This window comes from Mus caroli, unplaced genomic scaffold, assembly GCF_978045245.1.
Source record: "Mus caroli unplaced genomic scaffold, Mus_caroli_1 scaffold_4, whole genome shotgun sequence".
NCBI lineage: Eukaryota > Metazoa > Chordata > Mammalia > Rodentia > Muridae > Mus > Mus caroli.
Window position 1 is genome coordinate 139671158 of NW_028227259.1, and position 19911 is coordinate 139691068.

Here is a 19911-nt window from a genome sequence, read left to right on the forward strand (position 1 = left end):
TTAACCCTCACCCCAGCCTCTGCCTCCTTCCGTCAGACCCTCTCACCATCACCAGGGGCAAAATCACAAAAGCGTACTTCCCCACTGGGCCTGGAGCAGAAAGATGGCCACTTACAAGTTGTTAACGTCACTTTCTCCGGCCTCATCCAGCTGTCGGTCACTCATCTGGAGGTTGCCCGGGAACCTGGGATTCTGTAAGGAATTTGAGTGAAAGAAGAGAGAATGAAGCACAAGAGGACTGAGGATGCAGCTCAGTGGGTAGAGAGTGTTATTAGAGGTAGTACCTAGCAAGCACTGGTACCTCAGGAAAAAGAAAAAAAAGCCCCTATACAGCCCAAGGAGACCAGGGTGGATACAAACTGCCTATAGTAAGCAGGTAGCAGTCCTAGGTCAACTACACCCTTTTGAAGAAGACTGGGTCAGTCTATATGACCTCCTAAACACAGACAGACCCTTTCCTGGCTCCCAAGAAAGAACACATACTATTGAATACCCATCCACAGAACTGAAGGCTCCTCCCTTAGAACTAAAAGTTCCCCGAAACACTCTAAGCATGGTCTTCCAAGGAACAATGAGACCTAGCATGTGAGAATGATCCCCCGCCCATCATCTGGAATCCCTGGGCAGTTCACATTCATTTGTCACGGGTCTCTTCTGATTCCCAGTCAATCTCCTCAGCCTTGGCAGTTTACCAGAGCTGCTACTGTGAGCTCATGGAGTCCAGAAGACACAGGACCATGTATTCAAGTGTTTTTTTTTGTTTGTTTTTTGTTTTTTTATTTTGTTTTGAGGCAGGGTCCCATGTAGCCCAGCGTCTATTGAAATATACTATGTAGCTAAGGACAATGTTGAACTTATTGATCCTCCTGTCTCCACCTCCTAAGTGCTAGAGTTACAGGTATGCAAACTTTACAAGGCTTGTGCAGTGCTGGGTGGCTTCATGCATACTAGGACAAGCGCTCTGATCATTTAGCTACATCTCCTCCTGGATTCAAGTAAGCCTCCTGCCTCAGCTGCTAAACATCATAGGACAAGGGAACAGATCATAATGAGACAGATGACCATTGCATCAAAGAGCTTCTAAATTGCAGAGTGACACTTTGACATGGAGCTAAAACAAGATGAGACTCCATCTTTATCACTCCTTTGCGGGGAGGGGATTCGAGACAGGGTTTCTCTGTGTAGCCTGAGTTGTCCTAGGAGAACTCACTCTATAGGCCAGACTGGCCTCAAACTCACAAAGATCCGCCTTCCTCTGCCTCCCCAAATGCTGGGACTAAAGGTGTGAGTCACCACCACATGGCTCTAAAAGATTTTTTTTAAGGTTTATTTTTATTTATGTGTATGAGTGTTTTGCTCACACATATGAAATGTACACTGTGTATATGCTTGGTGCCCACACAGTGTACAAAGGGCCATGGGTCCCCTGGAACTGCAATGACAGGTGACTGCTTTAGTGTGGGTGCTGGGAACTGAGCTCTTTTAAAAGTAGCCTGTGCTCTTAGTCTCTAAGCTAGCTATTTTCCCCTCCCTGAGAGAACTGACTCTCATATCATGTCTTCTGACCCTACCACCACCAATAAACAAGCAAACAAACAATCAAGAGGTGGCTCAGCAGTTAGCAGCACTTGCTGCTCTTTCATAGGAGGGAAGTTGAGTTCTCAGCACCACTAGGGAACCTCAGAACTTTCTATACTTCTTCCAGAGGATCTGCTGCCCTCTTCTGGCTTCCTTGGGCACTGCATGCACATGGTGCATATACATATATGCAGACCACATAAAAACTCTAAGCCGGGTGTGGTGGCACACGCCTTTAATCCCAGCACTTGGGAGGCAGAGGCAGGTGGATTTCTGAGTTTGAGGCCAGCCTGGTCTACAGAGTGAGTTCCAGGACAGCCAGGGCTACCCAGAGAAACCCTGTCTCGAGAAACCAAAAAACAAAACAAAACAAAACCAAAAAACAAAAACAAAAAACTCTATCTATCTATCTATCGATCTATCGATCTATTTAACCTATTTCTATATCTAGATATCTAGATTTCTCCAGGGGACACTTCCCACTAGATGTTGGTGGTTTTTCTATTTGTGAAATGAGGAACAGTACAACCCATGAGCATAGGTCGGAAGGCTGGTCACATCCTGGGCTCCTTCGCACCACTGTTCTGTTCTATCAGTTGACTGCCCCTCACAGAGTCAGGCCATAGCATCCCTACTCCCTGAGGTCCCAGGCTGTTCCTCAAAGTGATAATGAAGACCAAGGAGGGGCTGGAGGGAGGAGGGGCTTGAAGGGGCAGGGGGCTGGAGGGAGGCGGGGCTGGAGGGAGGTTGGGTGAATCGAGTGGAGCCATGGAGAATGGCAGACAGATGCTCACTTTGGTGTGGTACTCCATCCTTGTTCTCAGCAGTTTGAGGTAGATGCTGCAAAGCTGTCCATACCCCTCGCTCAGGTGGCCCTTGGGGAAGAAGAGAGGACGTTGCATCAGTCTCGAGGCAGGGCTGCCTCTTAAATCTTCTTCTTGGGCCGGCTGATTGCTCAGTGGATGAGGGCTGCCGCTGCCATGTACAACAACCTTAGTTTAATCCCCGGGACCTGCCTGGTGGAAGGGGGGTACTGACCACCACAGACAAGGTGTCATCTGACTTATCACTTGTGTGTCCAGCCCATCCCAACACACAGAATAAATGTTATTTTAAAAGATGAGGCAGAAAAATGGTCCACAGGGTAAAGCTGTTTTCCACCAGGCAGGCCTGATAACTTCAGAGTCCCACACAGTGGAGGAGAAACAAGGACTCTGTCAGCCATGTGTGGTGGCATGCACGGACCCTCCTCTCCACACACATGCACGCACACATACATGCACACACACACATGCAACCTAAAAAAATAAATAGAAATGTAAAGGGTGTTCATTTCCAGCCGGCACTCTGACATGGAGGGAATCCCGGAAGACAATCAATTTCAGTTTCCTCCACTCCGTTCTGTGATTAAAAAGAGGTAAATTCCAGCCCTGGGAAGGAGACCCAGCCAACACTCCCGGGGCACCTCCCTAGCCTTCATAAACAGCCAGCGGAGCGTTTAATTGAGAGCGATCTCTATGGAGGCGAACACGGGTTCTCTCTGGAGGAACCTGTCTTCGTTACTGACTTCAAAGAATTGTATTCCCAGCGGGGAATCAAAACCGCACAAAAGGAAAACAGGCAGAAAAACTAAAATTCATCAGAAACGCCAGATGGCCAAGCGGAGCTCCAAGGACGGATAAAGGGATTATAGAAAGCAATGTATGGCATGGGTGTCATTAATATAGCCATAAAATATTTGCAAGGCACAAGCTCCTGAAAAGACAGGCTGGAGACATGGCTCAGCAGTCCAAGAGTGCATGCTGCGCTTACAGAGGACCTGAGTTCAGTTCCCAGCTCATGGCTGCCTGTAACTCCAGCTCCAGTGGACGTGAGACCCTCTTCTGGCCTACGTCAGAACCCCACTCCCATCCCAGAGACAAATAAAAAATTTTTTAAAAAAGATATTTTAAAAGAATCCAGGTGTGGCCTTGTACATCTGTGATCCCAGCACTGGGGAAACTGAGGCAGGAGGCTCTGTAATGGAAGCCAGCCTGAGTTACACAGTGAAACCCAATCGGTCCATTAAAAAAGGAGGCTTGAGAGAAAAGAAAAATGGGGCTGGCAAGAGGACCTGAGCTACATCCTCTGGACTTATGAGGCACAGCTGCAACTCCAGAGCTGGAGAGGCAGACACAGGTGGATACCCAGGGCTCACTGGACAACCAGCTTAACCTAATCGGTGAGCCACACATCTGAGGATCTCCTGTCTCAGAACTCAAGGTGGAAGGCTTGGCATGGTGTGGTGGCCCGCCTTACATCCCAGCCCGTGGGAAGCAGAGGTGGGGCGATGTCAGTGAATTTGAGGCCAGCCTGGTCTACCTGGTGAATTCCCAAACAGCTAGCACTAGAGACCCTGTCTCAAAAACAGACAACAAACCCCAAGATGGACGGCTCCTGAGGAACACCTGTCGCTGACAGCTGGCGTGACCACAGCTGGCCGTCACACCCAGTGCATATACTCAAATCCTCACCATACTCTCCCCGCACTGCATGCTGATAATCCCTGTGTTTAGGAGGCTAAAGTAGAAGGGTAAAAGTTCCAGGCTAGCTTGGGCTACCTATGGAGCCCTCCAACAAATAATCAGTCTTCAATGTTTTCCCTTTATTATTATGCGTATAGGTGCTTTGTGTGTGCCCTGCACATGTGCATGTTTGAGGAGGCCAGAAGACATCACTGGATCCTTGGAATTACAAGTGCTAGTGACCACCATGTGGGTGCTGAGAATTAAACTCGGGGCCTCTGGAAGAGCAGCTAGTGTAGTTAACTGATGAGCCATGTCTCTGCAGTGTATTGTGACCACAAAGGGCACAGGCACAATGACAAGTCCCTGTGAGGGAGCCTAACTCCATGATATGAAATTCTATGGCTCTGGGAACCTAGAGCTTTCCTGTAGCTTCTGGGACTTCCGGGAAGACAACACATGTGGACGCATCTTTAGCTCACCCCTGATGTTTTCCCTTTATTTTTATGCGTATAGGTGCTTTGTGTGTGCCCTGCACATGTGCATGTTTGAGGAGGCCAGAAGACATCACTGGATCTGTGTCTGGATGTGTCGGGATGAGAAGTAGGGGTCCCCGGTACATCTTCATACTCACCCACATCCTGCTCATGTCGCTTAACTCATTTTTGTATCTCAGAGAGTCTTTCAGCACCTAGAGAGAAGAGGAGTTATGAGGAGAGACGGGGTGGCCAGCGAGCAGCCTACCCGGGGCTCGGGTGGGGAAGAGACCCATCAGAAGGGATGAACCCACCTCCTGTGGGAAATCAGAGGCGAGGGTGGGCACCAGGCAGCAGCCTTTTTTTTAATAGAATGTGTGTGTGTGTGTGCACGCGTGAGTGCACACACACACACACTCCTGCAGGTATTAGAGCACACACGTGGAGATTAGTGGACAATATTCAGAAATCAGTTCTCTCCTTCCATCTCGGTTCCACGGACTGTTGTGCTGGGCTGACAATTACTTTTGATAGGGGCCAGGAGGGGTGAAAGGAGGTGTGTGTGTGTGGGGGGATACACACTCAATGTTACAATGTTACTGAGCACAGACGGTTTGCTATGAGCGTCTGCCTCTCAGCCCAGGTGCCTCAGGGACTGGTTGATACAGGTAGACACTAACTTGACTCAGTATTTCAAAAAGCATTTGAGCCCAGAGACCCACAAAATGAGAGAAGATTGCAAGAGATGATAATACAAGAGGCACAAATATCAAGCGTGGGATTTTCTGATCAGAAATATGGCTGATCACCTGGCCAAAGGGGCCAGCGTGAATCCGGAAGTGATTGGCAAGCCTTTGTCTCCACCCCCTCATCCCTAACTAATGGGCTGGTTTACGATGAGCTAGAAGACATGATCTCCAATTGCTAGCTTTCTGAGTAAAATAGTTTTAAAGGTTCAATTCCAGGGGCTGGAGAGATGGCTCGCACGCAGTTAAGGGTGTTTTGTAGCTCTGACAGAGAACCTAAGTTTCTTTCCCAGGGGCTCCCAACATCCTGTAATTCCGGCCCCAGGGGATCTGACCTCTGCTTTTGGCCTCATCAGGCAACTGGACACATGTGGCACAAACTCACACATACACACACATATAAATAGAAACATATCTTTAAAGCTTCGATTCCTGTCTCGGCTCGCAGGCATCTGTACCAGGCAGCAGGAGAGGAACTCAGGTGTCACAGTCCCCACCTGTGCCATCGGCGTCCCCTGACGCCCCAGGGACTCACGTTCGGATGTCCGTCTCGTAGAAGTTTGTGGAACACGTGACAGAACTTCCAGCACAGCATGGCGTTGCTGGAGAGAGGCAGTCGGTTGACCACAGACCAAAAGGTCTGCGCTCCTTTCTCATGGTGGGTGCCCAGAATACACGGTGGGAGGAGTTAAGGAAGACAAGGGCTTGGTGGGTGGAGCTGGGTAAGGGGGAGGCGGGGCTCAGCTCCTGGCTAAGACCCCACAGTTCTACAGTTTGCCTGGCAGCTTGGAGGCTGTGGGTATAAATACCTCGTTCCCTATTTTATTACAGTTTCCCCTGAAAAAAAATTATTTTTAATTACATTTTAAATTTACTTATGTATTAGTGTGTGTGTGTGCGCGTGCACGTATGGCCGTGCACGCGCTTGTATATGTGTGAGCACTCACGTGTGGAAGTCAGAGAGCACTTTGTTGGCAGTCAGTTCCACGTGGGGTCTCCAGGATTGAACTCAGGTCTTCGGGCTTCCCAGCAAGCTCCTTTTCACCTGCTGAGCCATCTTACTGGCCCTAACCCCTGTCTTTTTGAGACAGGGTCAACATTTAAGCAGCCCAGGAACTAGGTTGTCCTAGAATTTAGTATGTTAACTTCTGATCCTTTTTATCTCCAACTCCAGACTTCTGGCATGCCAGGCATGCAGGCTCACACCTTGTTTATATGATGCCAGAGCCGTGTTAGGCAAGCACTCTACCATCTGGGCCACACCCCGAGCCCCTTGCCCGGTTTTGGTATTAATGAAATAGTCTCACTCTGCAGCCTAGGTTAGCCTCCAGCTCATAGCACTCACCCTGTTCCCTCCCAGTGGCTGAGATTAAAGGCATGTGTCACCTGTAATCTAAACATGTGGCCCGGGACCAGGGTTGTTCTTGGCTTATCATCTCTGGCCCAGCCAGATGTAGGATTGGGACTCACTCTTGGGACCAATGCCAACATTTTAACACCTCTTTCCTCTTTCACTTTTTTTTTTTTTAAAGACAGGATTTCTCTGTGTAGCCCTGGCTGGCTGTCCTAGAACTCACTCTGTAGACCAGGCTGACTTTGAACTCACAGAGATCCTCCTGCTTCTGCCTCCTGGCTGAGATTGAGGGTTTCTCTCACACTATGGGTTCTGCCAACCAGAACTAGGATGTCAGGCTTGACTAACGAGGAGCATGCCTTTGCCAGCTCAGGAGGCTTTCTCGTACATTATTAAAGTGAGGTTAGAGGCTGGGCATGGGGACACACACCTACAATCTCGGTAAGATCCTGAGGTAGGAGAATCCCAATTTTGGGGCCAACCTGGTGGATACAGTGAAGCCCTGTCTCAAAACCACCATCAAACCCCATCAATAAAGAAGTGAAGAGCTGGCTCAGTGGTTAAGAGAACAGCTGCCCATCAAGGACTCTGTCTGATTCAGTTCCCAGCAAACCACTGTCCCTAACTCCAGTTCCAGACGATTTGATATGCCTTCTTCTGGCCACTATGTGCACTGCAAGCATGTACAGACATGTATGTGGGCAAAACACCCATACACGTAATAAATACGATCAAATAAACAAGCAAATAAAAAATTTAAATGTAGCTCAGCTGGTGAGCAACTTGCCTCAGATGCATGAAGCCCCAGGTTTGATCCCAACTCTGTGGTACATGCCTGAAATCCCAGCATTCCAGGAGTCAGGAGTTCAAGGTTACCCTCAGCTACACAGTAAATCGGAGGCCAATCTGAGCTAGAGGAGACCCTGCCTCAAAATAAATTTAACTAACTAAATAAATGGAACAGGCCCGAGCTGAGGGCTGGAGAGATGGCTCAATGGTTAGAGGAGTACTTTCTGCTCTTCCAGAGGTCCTGAGTTCAATTCCCAGCAACTACAACCATCTATACTGGTATCTGATGCCCTCTTCTGGCATGCAGGTGTATATGCAGATAGAATACTTACATATATAAAATAAATAAATAAATCTTAAGAAAGAAAAGTCATGGCTTGCTGGCCTCCTAGGACCCTTGGACACTGCCAGGCTGGGGGAACTAGAGCTCTCTGAGTCTGTAGCTATACCAGAAGTGGCTTCCATCTGCAGGCTCCTGCTCCTGGCAAGGGCTATTCTTCTTGTTGCTGAGCAAGAAGCCTCCTTCTGACCTCAGTTCCCACCATCTGACCCCCTTCCAGGGTTGGCCTCCGGAGGAGCCAGGCCAAAAGGATATTCCTGGCATGTTTCTCTTTCACAGCCACTTCCTGCGTATTAATGGCCTTATTGACGCTGACCGTCTGCAAAAACAAGATGGGGGAGGGGAAGAGGATGAAATAAATAAGCTTCTGAGAGCTACTGAGACCCTCCCCTTCCCTCCTCCCCAACACCCCACTCCTCCAATGACCCCTGGTATTGCCAGGGACCAAGAGAACATCCAGGCTCCAGATCTTCTTGAGTACCCAGGTTAGGGGACGGGGCGCAGAGGTGGGCAGCACTCCCAGACCAGCTGTCCCAAGCTGTCCCAAGGGAGCAGGCTTTGCTGCCTGGCATTGGCTGTGCCCAGCTGCTGTACCCGCCTGCTGCTTGCTGGCTTGGCACAACAGCGAGGTAATTAAGGGGCCACACAAAGGAAAGGCTTCTCCACCCCCGGGGAAACATTATTCCTCAGAATGCAAGAGGAAGAGACGCTGATGTCAGGGGGGGGCACTGCAGCCTGAGCCCCAGTCAACCACCCCTCTGCCACTTCTAAACCCTTCCCACCTGGGGCTGGCGAGATGGATCTGCAAGTAAAGGCGCCGGCCCAGCAAACCTGACGGAAGGAGTGCCCTTCCCAGGACCCCCATGAAGATGGCACGGGACAGCCCAATCCACAAAGATGTCCCCTGATCTTCATAAACAAAACTCCCACAGGGTTTCTCTGACTTGCCATTCACTCTTGGCCAACTTCCAACTTGAGGGCAAATCCCCTTTCCTTCCTTAATTACACAGAAAACCACGAAACTATTCCTTTCCTGTTGTTTTCAAAAGTCACAACTCTCCTGTTAATTTTAATACAGACACGTGAATAGTGTGCATAAATGCTAGTCATACCACCTAGGCTCTTTTGCTGTTGTTGAAAATCCTTAAGAGATTTATTATCTTTTTAAACTGTTATGTATGCACAGGTGACTGTGGGTATCCAGGGGTGTTGGAGCTAGGGTTGTGAGCCGCCTGATGTGGGTGCCTGGAACTGAACTCAGCTACTCTGCAAGAACACTGTGTGCTTTTAACTGCTGAGCCACTTTCCCGAGACTCTGTTGTTTGTTTTTCTAAAAAGTTATTGTTGCCCGATGTGGTGGCACACGCCTTTAATCCCAGCACTTGGGAGGCAGAGGCAGGTGGATTTCTGAGTTCGAGGCCAGCCTGGTCTACAGAGTGAGTTTCAAGACAGCCAGGGCTACACAGAGAAACCCTGTCTCGAAAAACCAAAAAAAAAAAAAAGGTATTGCTATTACATTTACTTATTTTGTACATCATGGAGGTGGACTGTAACCTCTTGTTTCACGTTTAACTGATCCACCTGCCTCTGCCTTCTGAGTACAGGGATTAAAGGCATTCACCACCACTGCCAGGTGCTTACTGCTAGATTTTTGAGGCAAAGTCTCACTAATGAACTCTCTACCCCAGATAAATTGATGTAAGACCCCCCCCCCCCCACACACACACACTCTTGCCTCAGCCTCCTAGAGCAGAGGGGATGACAGGAATGCACCAGCAGGTCTAGTGCCACATATTCATAGTAACTGATATTTTTATTTCTAAGGGGTAGATTTCCAGGAGCAAGAGTATGCAGATGAAATGTTTTATTTGGAGCTCAGGGGTTAAGAGCACCAGCTGTGCTTATAGCAGACCCAGGTTCAATTCCCAGCACCCACATAGCATCTTAGAACCATCTGTAACTCTAAACTATCCAAGGGACCTGATGGCCTTTTCTGTCTCTCTGGGTACCAAGCACATACACAACACATGGACATACACACAGACAAATCATCTATACACATAAAAAAATCTTTTTTTTTCCCTAAATTTTCTTTTTAAATCTTTCATTGTAGAAGCACTCAAACATATATAAATCCACCCTGGACTGGCCTGCTTCAAACTTGGTATATAGCCAGGAATGACCCTATACTTCTGATCCACCTGCCTCCACCTCCTGAGTGTCCCCCATTACTGATTTATAATGGTGCTAGGACCCCATCTCCATGCATGCTAGGTAAGTGTTCTACTTACTGAGCTACATCCAAGCACCCTGAAACTTCCCCTTCAGAAGTGGGTGATACAGTGGTGTGTGGTGCCTCATCTGTGATCCTAATACTTTGGAGATAGAGGCAGGAGGACCCCTTGATCTTCTTCAGAGCCATCCTCAGGTCCCTAGCGCACCCAAGGCCAGCCTGAACTACAAGGGACCTTGCCTCCAAAGGAATAAACTAAAACGCTGTGATGGGTGGTCTTTGCTTCTCGCAGTTGCCACCTATAGATCTTGTACTCAGGCATCACCAACCACTGACCCCGCATTCCCTGAGGCAGATCAATGCCAGACTCTAGATCACTTCACCTGTCAATCACTTGGTTGCCTGTGAGAAAAACTGACCGGTTAAAGCTAGAAGAGGCCCCCACTGTGGGGAGAGGATCAGACATTAGGACAGTGTGACTGGTGCTGGGGCCCCACAGAAGGCTCTCGAGCAAGGCAGGGGCTTGCTGCCAGTGAGGTGTTTTCTTCAGTGTTGTACTTAAGGGCTCACCACCTCCAGGCCTGGGTCCAGCACAGTTGAGGACGAACTGGACTAGCACTGGGCTTGGGGAAGAAGCCCTTGTTTTAGTGGCATCGCTCAGTCCTGAGACAAAAGGTAGATTATAGTCACAGTCTGAGGGTACAGCCCATCATCGTGGGGAGACACAGGAACAGGAGCGTGAGGCGTCTGGTCACACTGCACCCACAGTTGGGAAGCAGAGAGAGGTGAACGTGGCTCATATTCAGAGTGGGTTTTCCCATCTACTTTAACTCGGTCCAGAAACTCCCTCACAGACAGGTGCAAGGGCTTGTCTCGGGTGATTCTGAGCCCTGCCACACTGACGACAGATATTAACCACCAGGCTAGCAAAACGGCTCTGTGGGTTAAACGTGCTTGCCAATAATCCCCTAGAACCTGCATGGTAGGAGAGAAATTACTCTGAAAGAGGAATGTGTGACTGTCACACACGTACTCTCGTACTTCAGTCCCGCCACACACACACACAGAGTAAATGTAAAAGGAAAATATTGTCATAAGTTCCTTGGGGGAAGTGTAAGGCCTCCCCCCATGCCCTCCCGGAACCTAAATGTTACCCCATATCCTCTCCTGTAACTGGGAGTGGGCATGGGATGGGGTGGGGGTGGGGCAAGGGATGGTTACACTCAAAAGAGCTCATTCAGTGTTGCCAGTGTGCCTGATATCGTCCCGGCAATAGGCACCAGTGTGGAGGTGACCTGACCATGGTTCTTGGCTTCAGATCAGCTTCTATAACCAACACAGCCTTTTAGGACTCTCCGGCACAAGGCAGGTCTGCGCGCCAACATTCTCGAGTCTCATTTATCCCAGGCGGGCCTTAAAATCACTACGTAGCAGAGGATGACCGTGAACTTCTGACTTTTCAGCCTCCACCTTCTGAAGGCTGGGATTACAGGTCTGCAGCACCATGCCCAGTTTATGTGGTGCCAGGAATGGAACCCACAGCCCTCACACATGCTAGACTAGCAAGCAGTCCACCAACGGAGCTTATCCTCGGCCCCCCCACATCCCCGCCGTTTTGAGACAGGATCTCACCAGTTCAGAGTGGTCCGGAACTCACATCTCTCCAGCTCCAGTCTTCTCAGTGCTAGGATTAACAGGTATGTGCCCCCACGTGTGGCTCATACTGTGCTTTTAAAAGCAAGCTCTGATGTGACCAGGCCTGGAGGTGCTGGCCTGTAATCCCAGCCACTGGAAGAAGTTGAAGCAGGAAGATGGTTCAAGGCCCACCAGGACTACAGAGTGAGTTCAAAACCATGCTAGGAAATGCTAACATCATGTGGCAAGAGAAGGGGGATGGGGGCAGATCTGAGTCACCCAGAGCCCTCAGGATATCAGTCACCTTTATGTGTCTGGGGTAGATGTTCCGTTGAGACCACTTTGCCCAGATAATAGCCTCATATCCCATCCTATATCACACACACTCCTATATCCGCCCATTCTGAGGCTGGCGAGATGGATCTGCAGGAAAAGGTGCTCATTGCACAGCCTGGCAACCTAGGTCCAATCCCCAGAACCCACACAGGAGACATCGGCATATGGTCTTCTGAAGTCCACATGCACGCCTAGGCATGTGCATGCTCCACCTCTGCATACATGAATAAACGTCACTTTAAAAGACTTAAAGACAACATTTTACCATTTTTTTGTATAACACCCCTCCCAGCTCTGGTTTAGAAACAGGTCTTACATAGCTCAGGCTGTACTAGGATACACTATGCCGTCCAGGCTAGCCTCCTACATCAGCCTCCCAAGGCCAGGGGTAGAAATGTACACCACCACAGTCAGGTAACAATGCTGTATATACTTAGCAATTGTCTTTCTCCCATAAAGACTAAAATCCAAGCCAGGTGGCGGCAACACATGACTTTAATCCCAGCACTCTATCCAGAGAGAAGTGAGTGGATCTCTGCGCTCAAGGCCAGCCTGGTCTACAGGGCAAGTTCTAGGACAGCCAGGGCTACACAGAGAAATCTTGTCTCGAAAAACTGAAGAAGAGGAGGAGGAGAAAGAAGTAAAATCCAAGGGGCTAGGGGAGACATCTCAGTAAGGTTCCTGCCATACAAGCATGAACCCCAAGTTCAACCCATAGCACCCACATAAAATACAGGTGTGATGCACATCTTATAACTGTACAATTCCATCTGGGGTGCATGACACAGAGGCAGAGCCAGGCAGGTCCCTAGAGCTCACTGGTCAGATGAACTCCGGGCTCAGGGAAAGGCCCTGCCTGGAAAAAAGCAAGATGGAGAACAAGCAAGTAAGACACTTGAAGTTGACTTCTGGCTTCCACACACGCGCGCGCGTGCGCGCGCACACACACACACACACACACACACACATGCACAAACATCTATACATCACACTCACCCACACCCACACAGACACAAATCTATATATCACACCCACCCACACTGACATGTCTATACATCACACATATGCACATGAACACACATGCACACACTCACAGAGACATGTCTATATATCACACACACATGCACACACATACACAGAGTCACTCACATGTCTATACATCACACACATACATGCACATATCAACACAAATTAAAACACACATCCAGGTTGTAAGCTCTGGTTTGTCCTTCTGTATGGCCCTACACCCTCTAAAGCAGGGCAGGATGGAGTCCCCAGGCCTCAATGCTGCCTGCTCCCAAACACAGCTCAGTCGCAGCCCAGATTGTGAGGGAAATCAGTCTGGACAGATCTAGTTCTTTTGTAGCAGAGTGCAAGTGGGAGCAGAGGGTGGGGGTGCTCCTAGGGCAGAGGGTGGAAGTTGGGGGCTCTGTGTCTCACCTCTGAAGGGGGGTCTAGGTTCGAGAACATCCTTTGAGAACACTCTGTTCTCTTTATTCCGCTGGAGTCACACGGGACCTACGGCCAGCAGTGGCTCTCCTGAAAGAACAGCATTGTGCGGCACTTCCTGGCCCAGCTGGGCCCTGTGTCCCCAGCTGGTCCCTGAGAGCCAATTATCAGCAGGCACTGAAGGAAGGGAGGCTTTCTCTCTTTACTTCTCTGCCTCCCCTTCCAGTCCTCTCTATTTACAGACTCCCTCCAGGCACATCAGCCTGGATGTAACCAAAGGGAAGTTTTGGGGCCTTGCTACTTGAAAGAGCAGGAAGTGTAGCCTGGGCTGGCTTGTGGAGCAACTGGGCATTGTCCAGTCACGCACGCAACTCTGGGCTGCAGCCCAGCTTTTGGGTTACCAAGGCCAGGCTAGTTTGTAAAGGTTTCATAGCAAGAGTAGGTAGAGGCTTGGGATGTAGCCCTGAGGCAAGGGGCCAACGGAAGACCAACTGCTGAGGCCAGAAAGAACACCCAAGAAAAAGGCAGGGAAGAAGGGGGACAGAAAACAAAATAGAAGACATACAGAAAACAGGCTCTACTTTGGTTAGAGCCCCTGCCTAGAATCCCCCAGGGAGGGGCTGGGGGCGTGGCTCAGTGGTAGAGCCCCTGCCTAGAATCCCCCAGGGAGGAGCTGGGGGTGTGGCTCAGTGGTAGAGCCCCTGCCTAGAATCCCCCAGGGAGGAGCTGGGGGTGTGGCTCAGTGGTAGAGCACCTGCCTAGAATCATCTGGTAGAGCACTGAAGGCTGGCTCAGTGGCACAGTGCCTGTTTTGTATAAAGGAGACCCTCAGTTCAATATTCATATAACACAAAAATAAAAAGAGGGACTGGAGACAGGTCAGTGGTCAGGAGCCTGGTTGCTCTTCTCCCAGCATCTACATGGTGGTTCACGATTGTCTAAAACTTCAGTTCCAAGGGACCTGATGCCCTCTTCTGGACTCTACAGGCATCAGGAACACACATGGTACACAGACATGCACACAGGCAAAACACCATACACATTAAATAAAAGAAGAAAAGAAAGAACTTATATGTGCTTCTTTTAACTTTTTTTTTTGTTTTCTTTCCTTCTTTCCATTTCCTTTTCCATTCTTCTTTCCCTCTCCCCCTTCCTGCTCTCATTTCCTGGGCTTGCTTCCTTTTAACAGGAAATACTCAGTAACTGCACAGCAGGGCCGAACAGGAGTCCAGCTAGAGATGAACAGAAAGTGAGTGTGAGCGGGATGCTTTGAAAGAATCCCACAGGACGGTGCACGTACATCCAGGGCAGGTCTTCACGGTCCACTGCAATTAATCTAGACACCCCAGGCCTCACAGACAGACTGGGAAAGAAGCTCGCCTTCTGGGTGATCCTAGGTCTTGTTGACAGTGTTAGCCATCATATCCGCTGTGAGGAACAGGAACTCCAATTTCTCCATCATCATTACTCTCACTACCTCCCAGAAGCCCGTCTGCTGGTGGCCCCTCACAGTCTGTTGTGCTATGAAAAATCTCCCCCACAGGGCTTTTATGTGTGAACATGCTCGTCCTCAGCAGGTGGCACTGTTTGGGAAGGTTGTGGGACCCTTGGGAGGTGGAGTCTCTCTGGAGAAAAAAAAAAAAAGGCCAGTCGGGGGCGGGCCTTGAGCCTTTCTGGCTCAGCTCCATTTGCTTCCTGATTGAGAATACAATGTGCACAATAGGGCGTCTGCTCTCAGTAAGCCTTCCCTGCCTGCTGGCCTGGCCTTTCCACCATGATGGAATGTGTTAGAACAAATCCTTTCTCCTTTAATTTTCTTCTTCTTCTTCTTCTTCTTCTTCTTCTTCTTCTTCTTCTTCTTCTTCTTCTTCTTCTTTTCTTCCTCCTCCTCCTCCTCTTCTTCTCAACAGAGAAAAGGAACCAACAGAGATACAAACCATCCTCCTTCCTGAAGCTAATCTGTCTGAATGTAGAAAGACAATGTCTTTCTGAAGAAAGTGGGTCACTGGATGCTGGGGGTCAAACCTTGATAGCCTGGCTCTGCTTTCCATCTGCTCTCTCTGCTTCCTGGTCCAGAGAAAGGGAGTCTGGACCACAAGTTCCTGCCATTGTGAACGCTCTTACGCCTTCCCATCAAGGTAGACTAACTTCTTCAACTGTGAGCTAAAGTAAACCATTCTACCCTTAAGTTACATGTACAGGACTTGGTGACAGTGGCAGACAGGTAAGGCACAGCCCAAGATAAAATTATCCATATTGCCGGCAGTATCCCTTGCCAGGGCTTCTGCAGGAAATGTTCCAATGGACAGGGCTGGGCCGAGTCTGCTCTCAAACCACTATGTTGCCCAACTGCTCTGTAACCTCTTCAAGCCTTCTGCCACACCCCATTTCCACAGCTGGTGGGAACTTTGCTTCTCGATTCTCTAATAAGGACCCACGGCAGCATCATACGAACGATTTCACAAAACAAAGTAGGTAAAGGGTTGAGATGGGCAGTATCAAGATCCCCGCATCTGTCACAGAACTGATTCATTAGTGACCCGTCTGTCCCATGACTGAGACAGGAAGTACTTGCTGCAAGCCCAGCAATGCTAAGGCACACCTCTTTTTCCTCCCAAATATCCTCTGTCTTCCTAACTCTTGTTCTAATTCTACAACAGTCATTCCAACCTCAGAGCTCAGTGGTAGAACCCCTGCCTAGAATCCCCCAGGGAGGGGCTGGGGGCGTGGCTCAGTGGTAGAGCCCCTGCCTAGAACCCCCCCCAAGGGAGGGGCTGGGGCGTGGCTCAGTGGTAGAGCCCCTGCCTAGAATCCCCCAGTGAGGGGCTAGGGCATGGCTCAGTGGTAGAGCCCCTGCCTAGAATCCCCCAGGGAGAGGCTGAGGGCGTGGCTCAGTGGTAGAGCCCCTGCCTAGAATCCCCCAGGGAGGGGGTGAGGGTGTGGCTCAGTGGTAGAGCCCCTGCCTAGAACCCCCCAGGGAGGGGCTGGGGGCGTGGCTCAGTGGTAGAGCCCCTGCCTAGAACCCCCCCAAGGGAGGGGCTGGGGCGTGGCTCAGTGGTAGAGCCCCTGCCTAGAATCCCCCAGTGAGGAGCTGGGGGCTTGGCTCAGTGGTAGAGCCCCTGCCTAGAATCCCCCAGGGAGTGGGGGTGTGACTAGGCAGCAGAGCATTTGGTTGGTATGGGATAGGCCCAGGTATGGTTCCACCCTTAGCACCCCAAAATTGGAGGAAAAAAAATCTAACTTTTCCTACCAGCAGACGTTTAGCCAATTTTGACCCAGTAAGAGTCAAAAGGACAAAGTCTGTCAGACAACCAAGAAGGAGAACCACTGAAGACAATGTAAACTTGAACAGCCTCCTAACAAACTGACCTATTGTCTTCAAGGAAACCGTCTGTGCTGGTTGCTCACATACCATCTGCCCCTAAGTTTCACTGCTGAGTGTCCTCAGTAAGAACATACCCTCGCACACACAGACAGACCTACCCCAGTGTGAGGCAAACAGAGGTGGCGTTCACGGCAGGCAGCCACTGTTCAGGAAGTCAGAACACGACCATTAGGTAGTAGCCAGGCTCCCATTTAAGGTGTGAGCAGGACAGGCGACTTGCAGGGAGGGGACATTCCAGAGTCCTAAATGCCACCCTCCCATGTCCTCATCAGGTAGTCTGGTCATGTGCTACTCCAGTCACATTCTACAATGCACCGACCCCTAAGGTCTCATCAGAGTGTAAGTATAAGAATGTCTGCTATGATTTAAATCCGAACTGTCCCCCATGATTTGAATGTCCCCTCCCCCACCCCCTGCTGAGGATGTTAACCTGAGGTCCATCTGAGGGAAGCAAGATTTAAGGGCAAGCCTTTGGGGTTGTAACCAGCCCCACCCCTCCCTGCTACCCATTACAGCCTGTTTGATTCCCGGTCAGCCAGAGGATATGAAGAGCCCCATTGATGTGGGCGGGCTCTGGCACGATGACTCAAAACATACTCTTTCTCTCATAAGTTGTTTCTGTGTAGTATATTGGTCACAGTGAGGCAAAACTAATCCAGTATGTTACCTGTACTAATAGTACTTAGCTCTCACTTTGGTTGCTAGTCCCAAACCTGACTACACTGGATCTTCGCTGGAACTTAGCTCTGCTCCCTTCCTTCCTACGAAATTCATCTGGTCTGAGAAGGGAACACTGCACACATCACAATATCGTTTGTTTGTTTGTTTTTGGCCTTGACATCGCTATGTAGTTCAGCCTAGCCTACCTGGTACCTGCTGTACCAAGAACAACCTGAACTCTTGAGCCTCCCAACGCCTTCACCTCCTGAGGAACTGGGAATATTAGCATGTCCCATCTGGCTCAGCTCAAAGCAATACTTCAGATCAAACCCGGAGCTATGCATGCCTGACAAGCACTCTACCAGATGACCCACACCACCTCAACTCAATTCTCTTGCCTTCACCTCTACGCTAGCTGGGGTTACAAGCACCACCAAGCCACAACAGAACATTCCATACATGAGGGGAGAACTCAGCTATAAGGGATGACAGGAAGCCGTGGGCGGTGATGGGGCACACCTTTAATCCCAGCACTTGGGTGGCAGAGGCAGGCAGATTTCTGAGTTCTAGGCCAGCTAGCACTACACAGAGAAACCCTACCTAGGGGAGTGTGTGTGTGGGGGGTGGGGGGAATAAAAAATCAATTTAAAAGAATGACAGGCAGCAAGAGGAAGAAGAGAGAAATATAGACAGCAGCAATGCAAGCACTGATGGGTGTACAGTAATGTTTTTTTGTTTTTTTTTTGTTTTTTTTTTTAGGTTTTTCGAGACAGGGTTTCTCTGTGTAGCCCTGGCTGTCCTGGCACTCACTTTGTAGACTAGGCTGGCCTCGAACTCAGAAATCCGCCTGCCTCTGCCTCCCGAGTGCTGGGATTAAAGGCGTGTGCCACCACGCCCGGCTTGTAATGTTTTTAAAGTTTTATTTATTTCATGTATGTGAGTACGGTGTCGCTATCTTCAGACACACCAGAAGAGGGCATCAGATCCCATTACAGATGGTTGTGAGCCACCATGTGGTTGCTGGGAATTGAATTCAGGACCTCTGGAAGAGCAGCCAGTGCTCTTAACCGCTGAGCCATCTCTCCAGCTCTTTTTCTTTTCTTTCTTTCTTTTTTTTTTTTTTTTTAAGTAAATGTAATGTTTCTTCATGGAGAACAGGAATTGACACAGAGCGCAAAAAGAAGAGATTCCTTCGTCACTTCACAGAAGAGACTGGCATCACAAGCCTTTAAATAGCAATCTCCGCGAGTACATTTAAAATTGGGTTGTGTTTACAGAAGTGTGATTTACACAAGACCACATCTGTTACATAATGCTCAGGAGGATCTTCTTTCCCATGTAGCCTCTAACTACAGAGCCAACCCAGCACAGACGGTCACCTGCCTTCCAGAAGGTCCTCGACGCCAGTCTCACCCAATACAAAGAATAACCCAGATCTTGTTAAGTCTTACAGGGCTTCCCCAAGTCTCTGGTCTCCTTCAAACGTGGACAAACAGTTCCAAATTCTTTCTGCATTCAACACACATTTCTTTTAATACATGCAATGCTTATTTTTGCTTCTTTGAGATATGGTCAGGAAACATAGATCACTCTGACTTGAACCTACTATGGGCAAGGCTGGCCCATTCCTCCTGCTTCAGTCTCCCAGTGCTGAGATGATAGGCATATGTCACCGTAGCTGTCTATTTAAAGGTTTTGAGCACAGGGGTGACACAATTGGACTTATTTGTCTTTCATTTGTTCTTTGCGACATGATCTCGTGCATCTCGGGCTGGCCTTGAACTCACAATGTAAAGTAGGATGAATTTTAACTTCTGGTTCTCCTGCTTCTACCTCCAGAGTAGTGGGACTCCAGGCATGCATCACTGTGCCTGGTTTTACACAGTTCTGGGAACTGATCTTTGTGCATGCTAGGAGCTACTAGCCACCGGCTGAGCCACAACCCCAGCCTCTGGCTATAGCAACAGGCTTTCAAGCAGGGACCAAAGGATGTAGTTTAGGGGAAGGAGGCACCAAGATACTGATGAGCATGTGCTGGGCTTTACGGTTTACTTCCTCATCTGCTTTCTCTTTTCTGCACTCGGAGCTGAACCCAAGGATTATGCGAATGCTGTTGGAATTTACTTTTACATGTGGATATAGTGTATAGTGTGCACATGTACATGTATGGCTTTCTGTGTGTGTGTGTGCTTGAATGTGAGGAGGCAGAGGCTGACAATTGATTATCTTTCTCAATCACACTCCTGCTACTTTGCATGTAGACACAAGGTCTCTCCTTTGAACCCAGAACTTGGCAATATGGCTCATCATCGGGCTGGCCAGCTTGCTCCAGGAATCCTGTCTCGGCCTTCACCCGGCTGGGATTGCAGGATTTTACCTAGTACCTGGGAGAACCAATCGCTGACTCCCATGCTTGCTCAGCAAGC

General features: G+C 49.4%; 1 protein-coding gene across 4 annotated transcripts in view; it reads right to left on the reverse strand.

Annotated features, from left to right (window-relative positions):
• Hip1 (huntingtin interacting protein 1) overlaps window positions 1-19911 on the reverse strand; it is a 141508-nt gene that overhangs the window by 46713 nt on the left and 74884 nt on the right. For 3 of the 4 annotated variants that reach the window (XM_085837270.1, XM_085837269.1, XM_085837272.1), the window contains exons 2-6: window positions 8043-8106; window positions 5840-5982; window positions 4717-4773; window positions 2373-2453; window positions 116-192 (exon numbers count right to left, since the gene is read on the reverse strand). In XM_085837270.1, coding sequence (XP_085693396.1) covers window positions 116-192; window positions 2373-2453; window positions 4717-4773; window positions 5840-5982; window positions 8043-8106 — 422 coding nt within the window. Of the gene's footprint in view, window positions 1-115; window positions 193-2372; window positions 2454-4716; window positions 4774-5839; window positions 5983-8042; window positions 8107-13431; window positions 13531-19911 lie in introns of those variants that run through there. The other variant, XM_085837271.1, reaches the window with a different exon arrangement.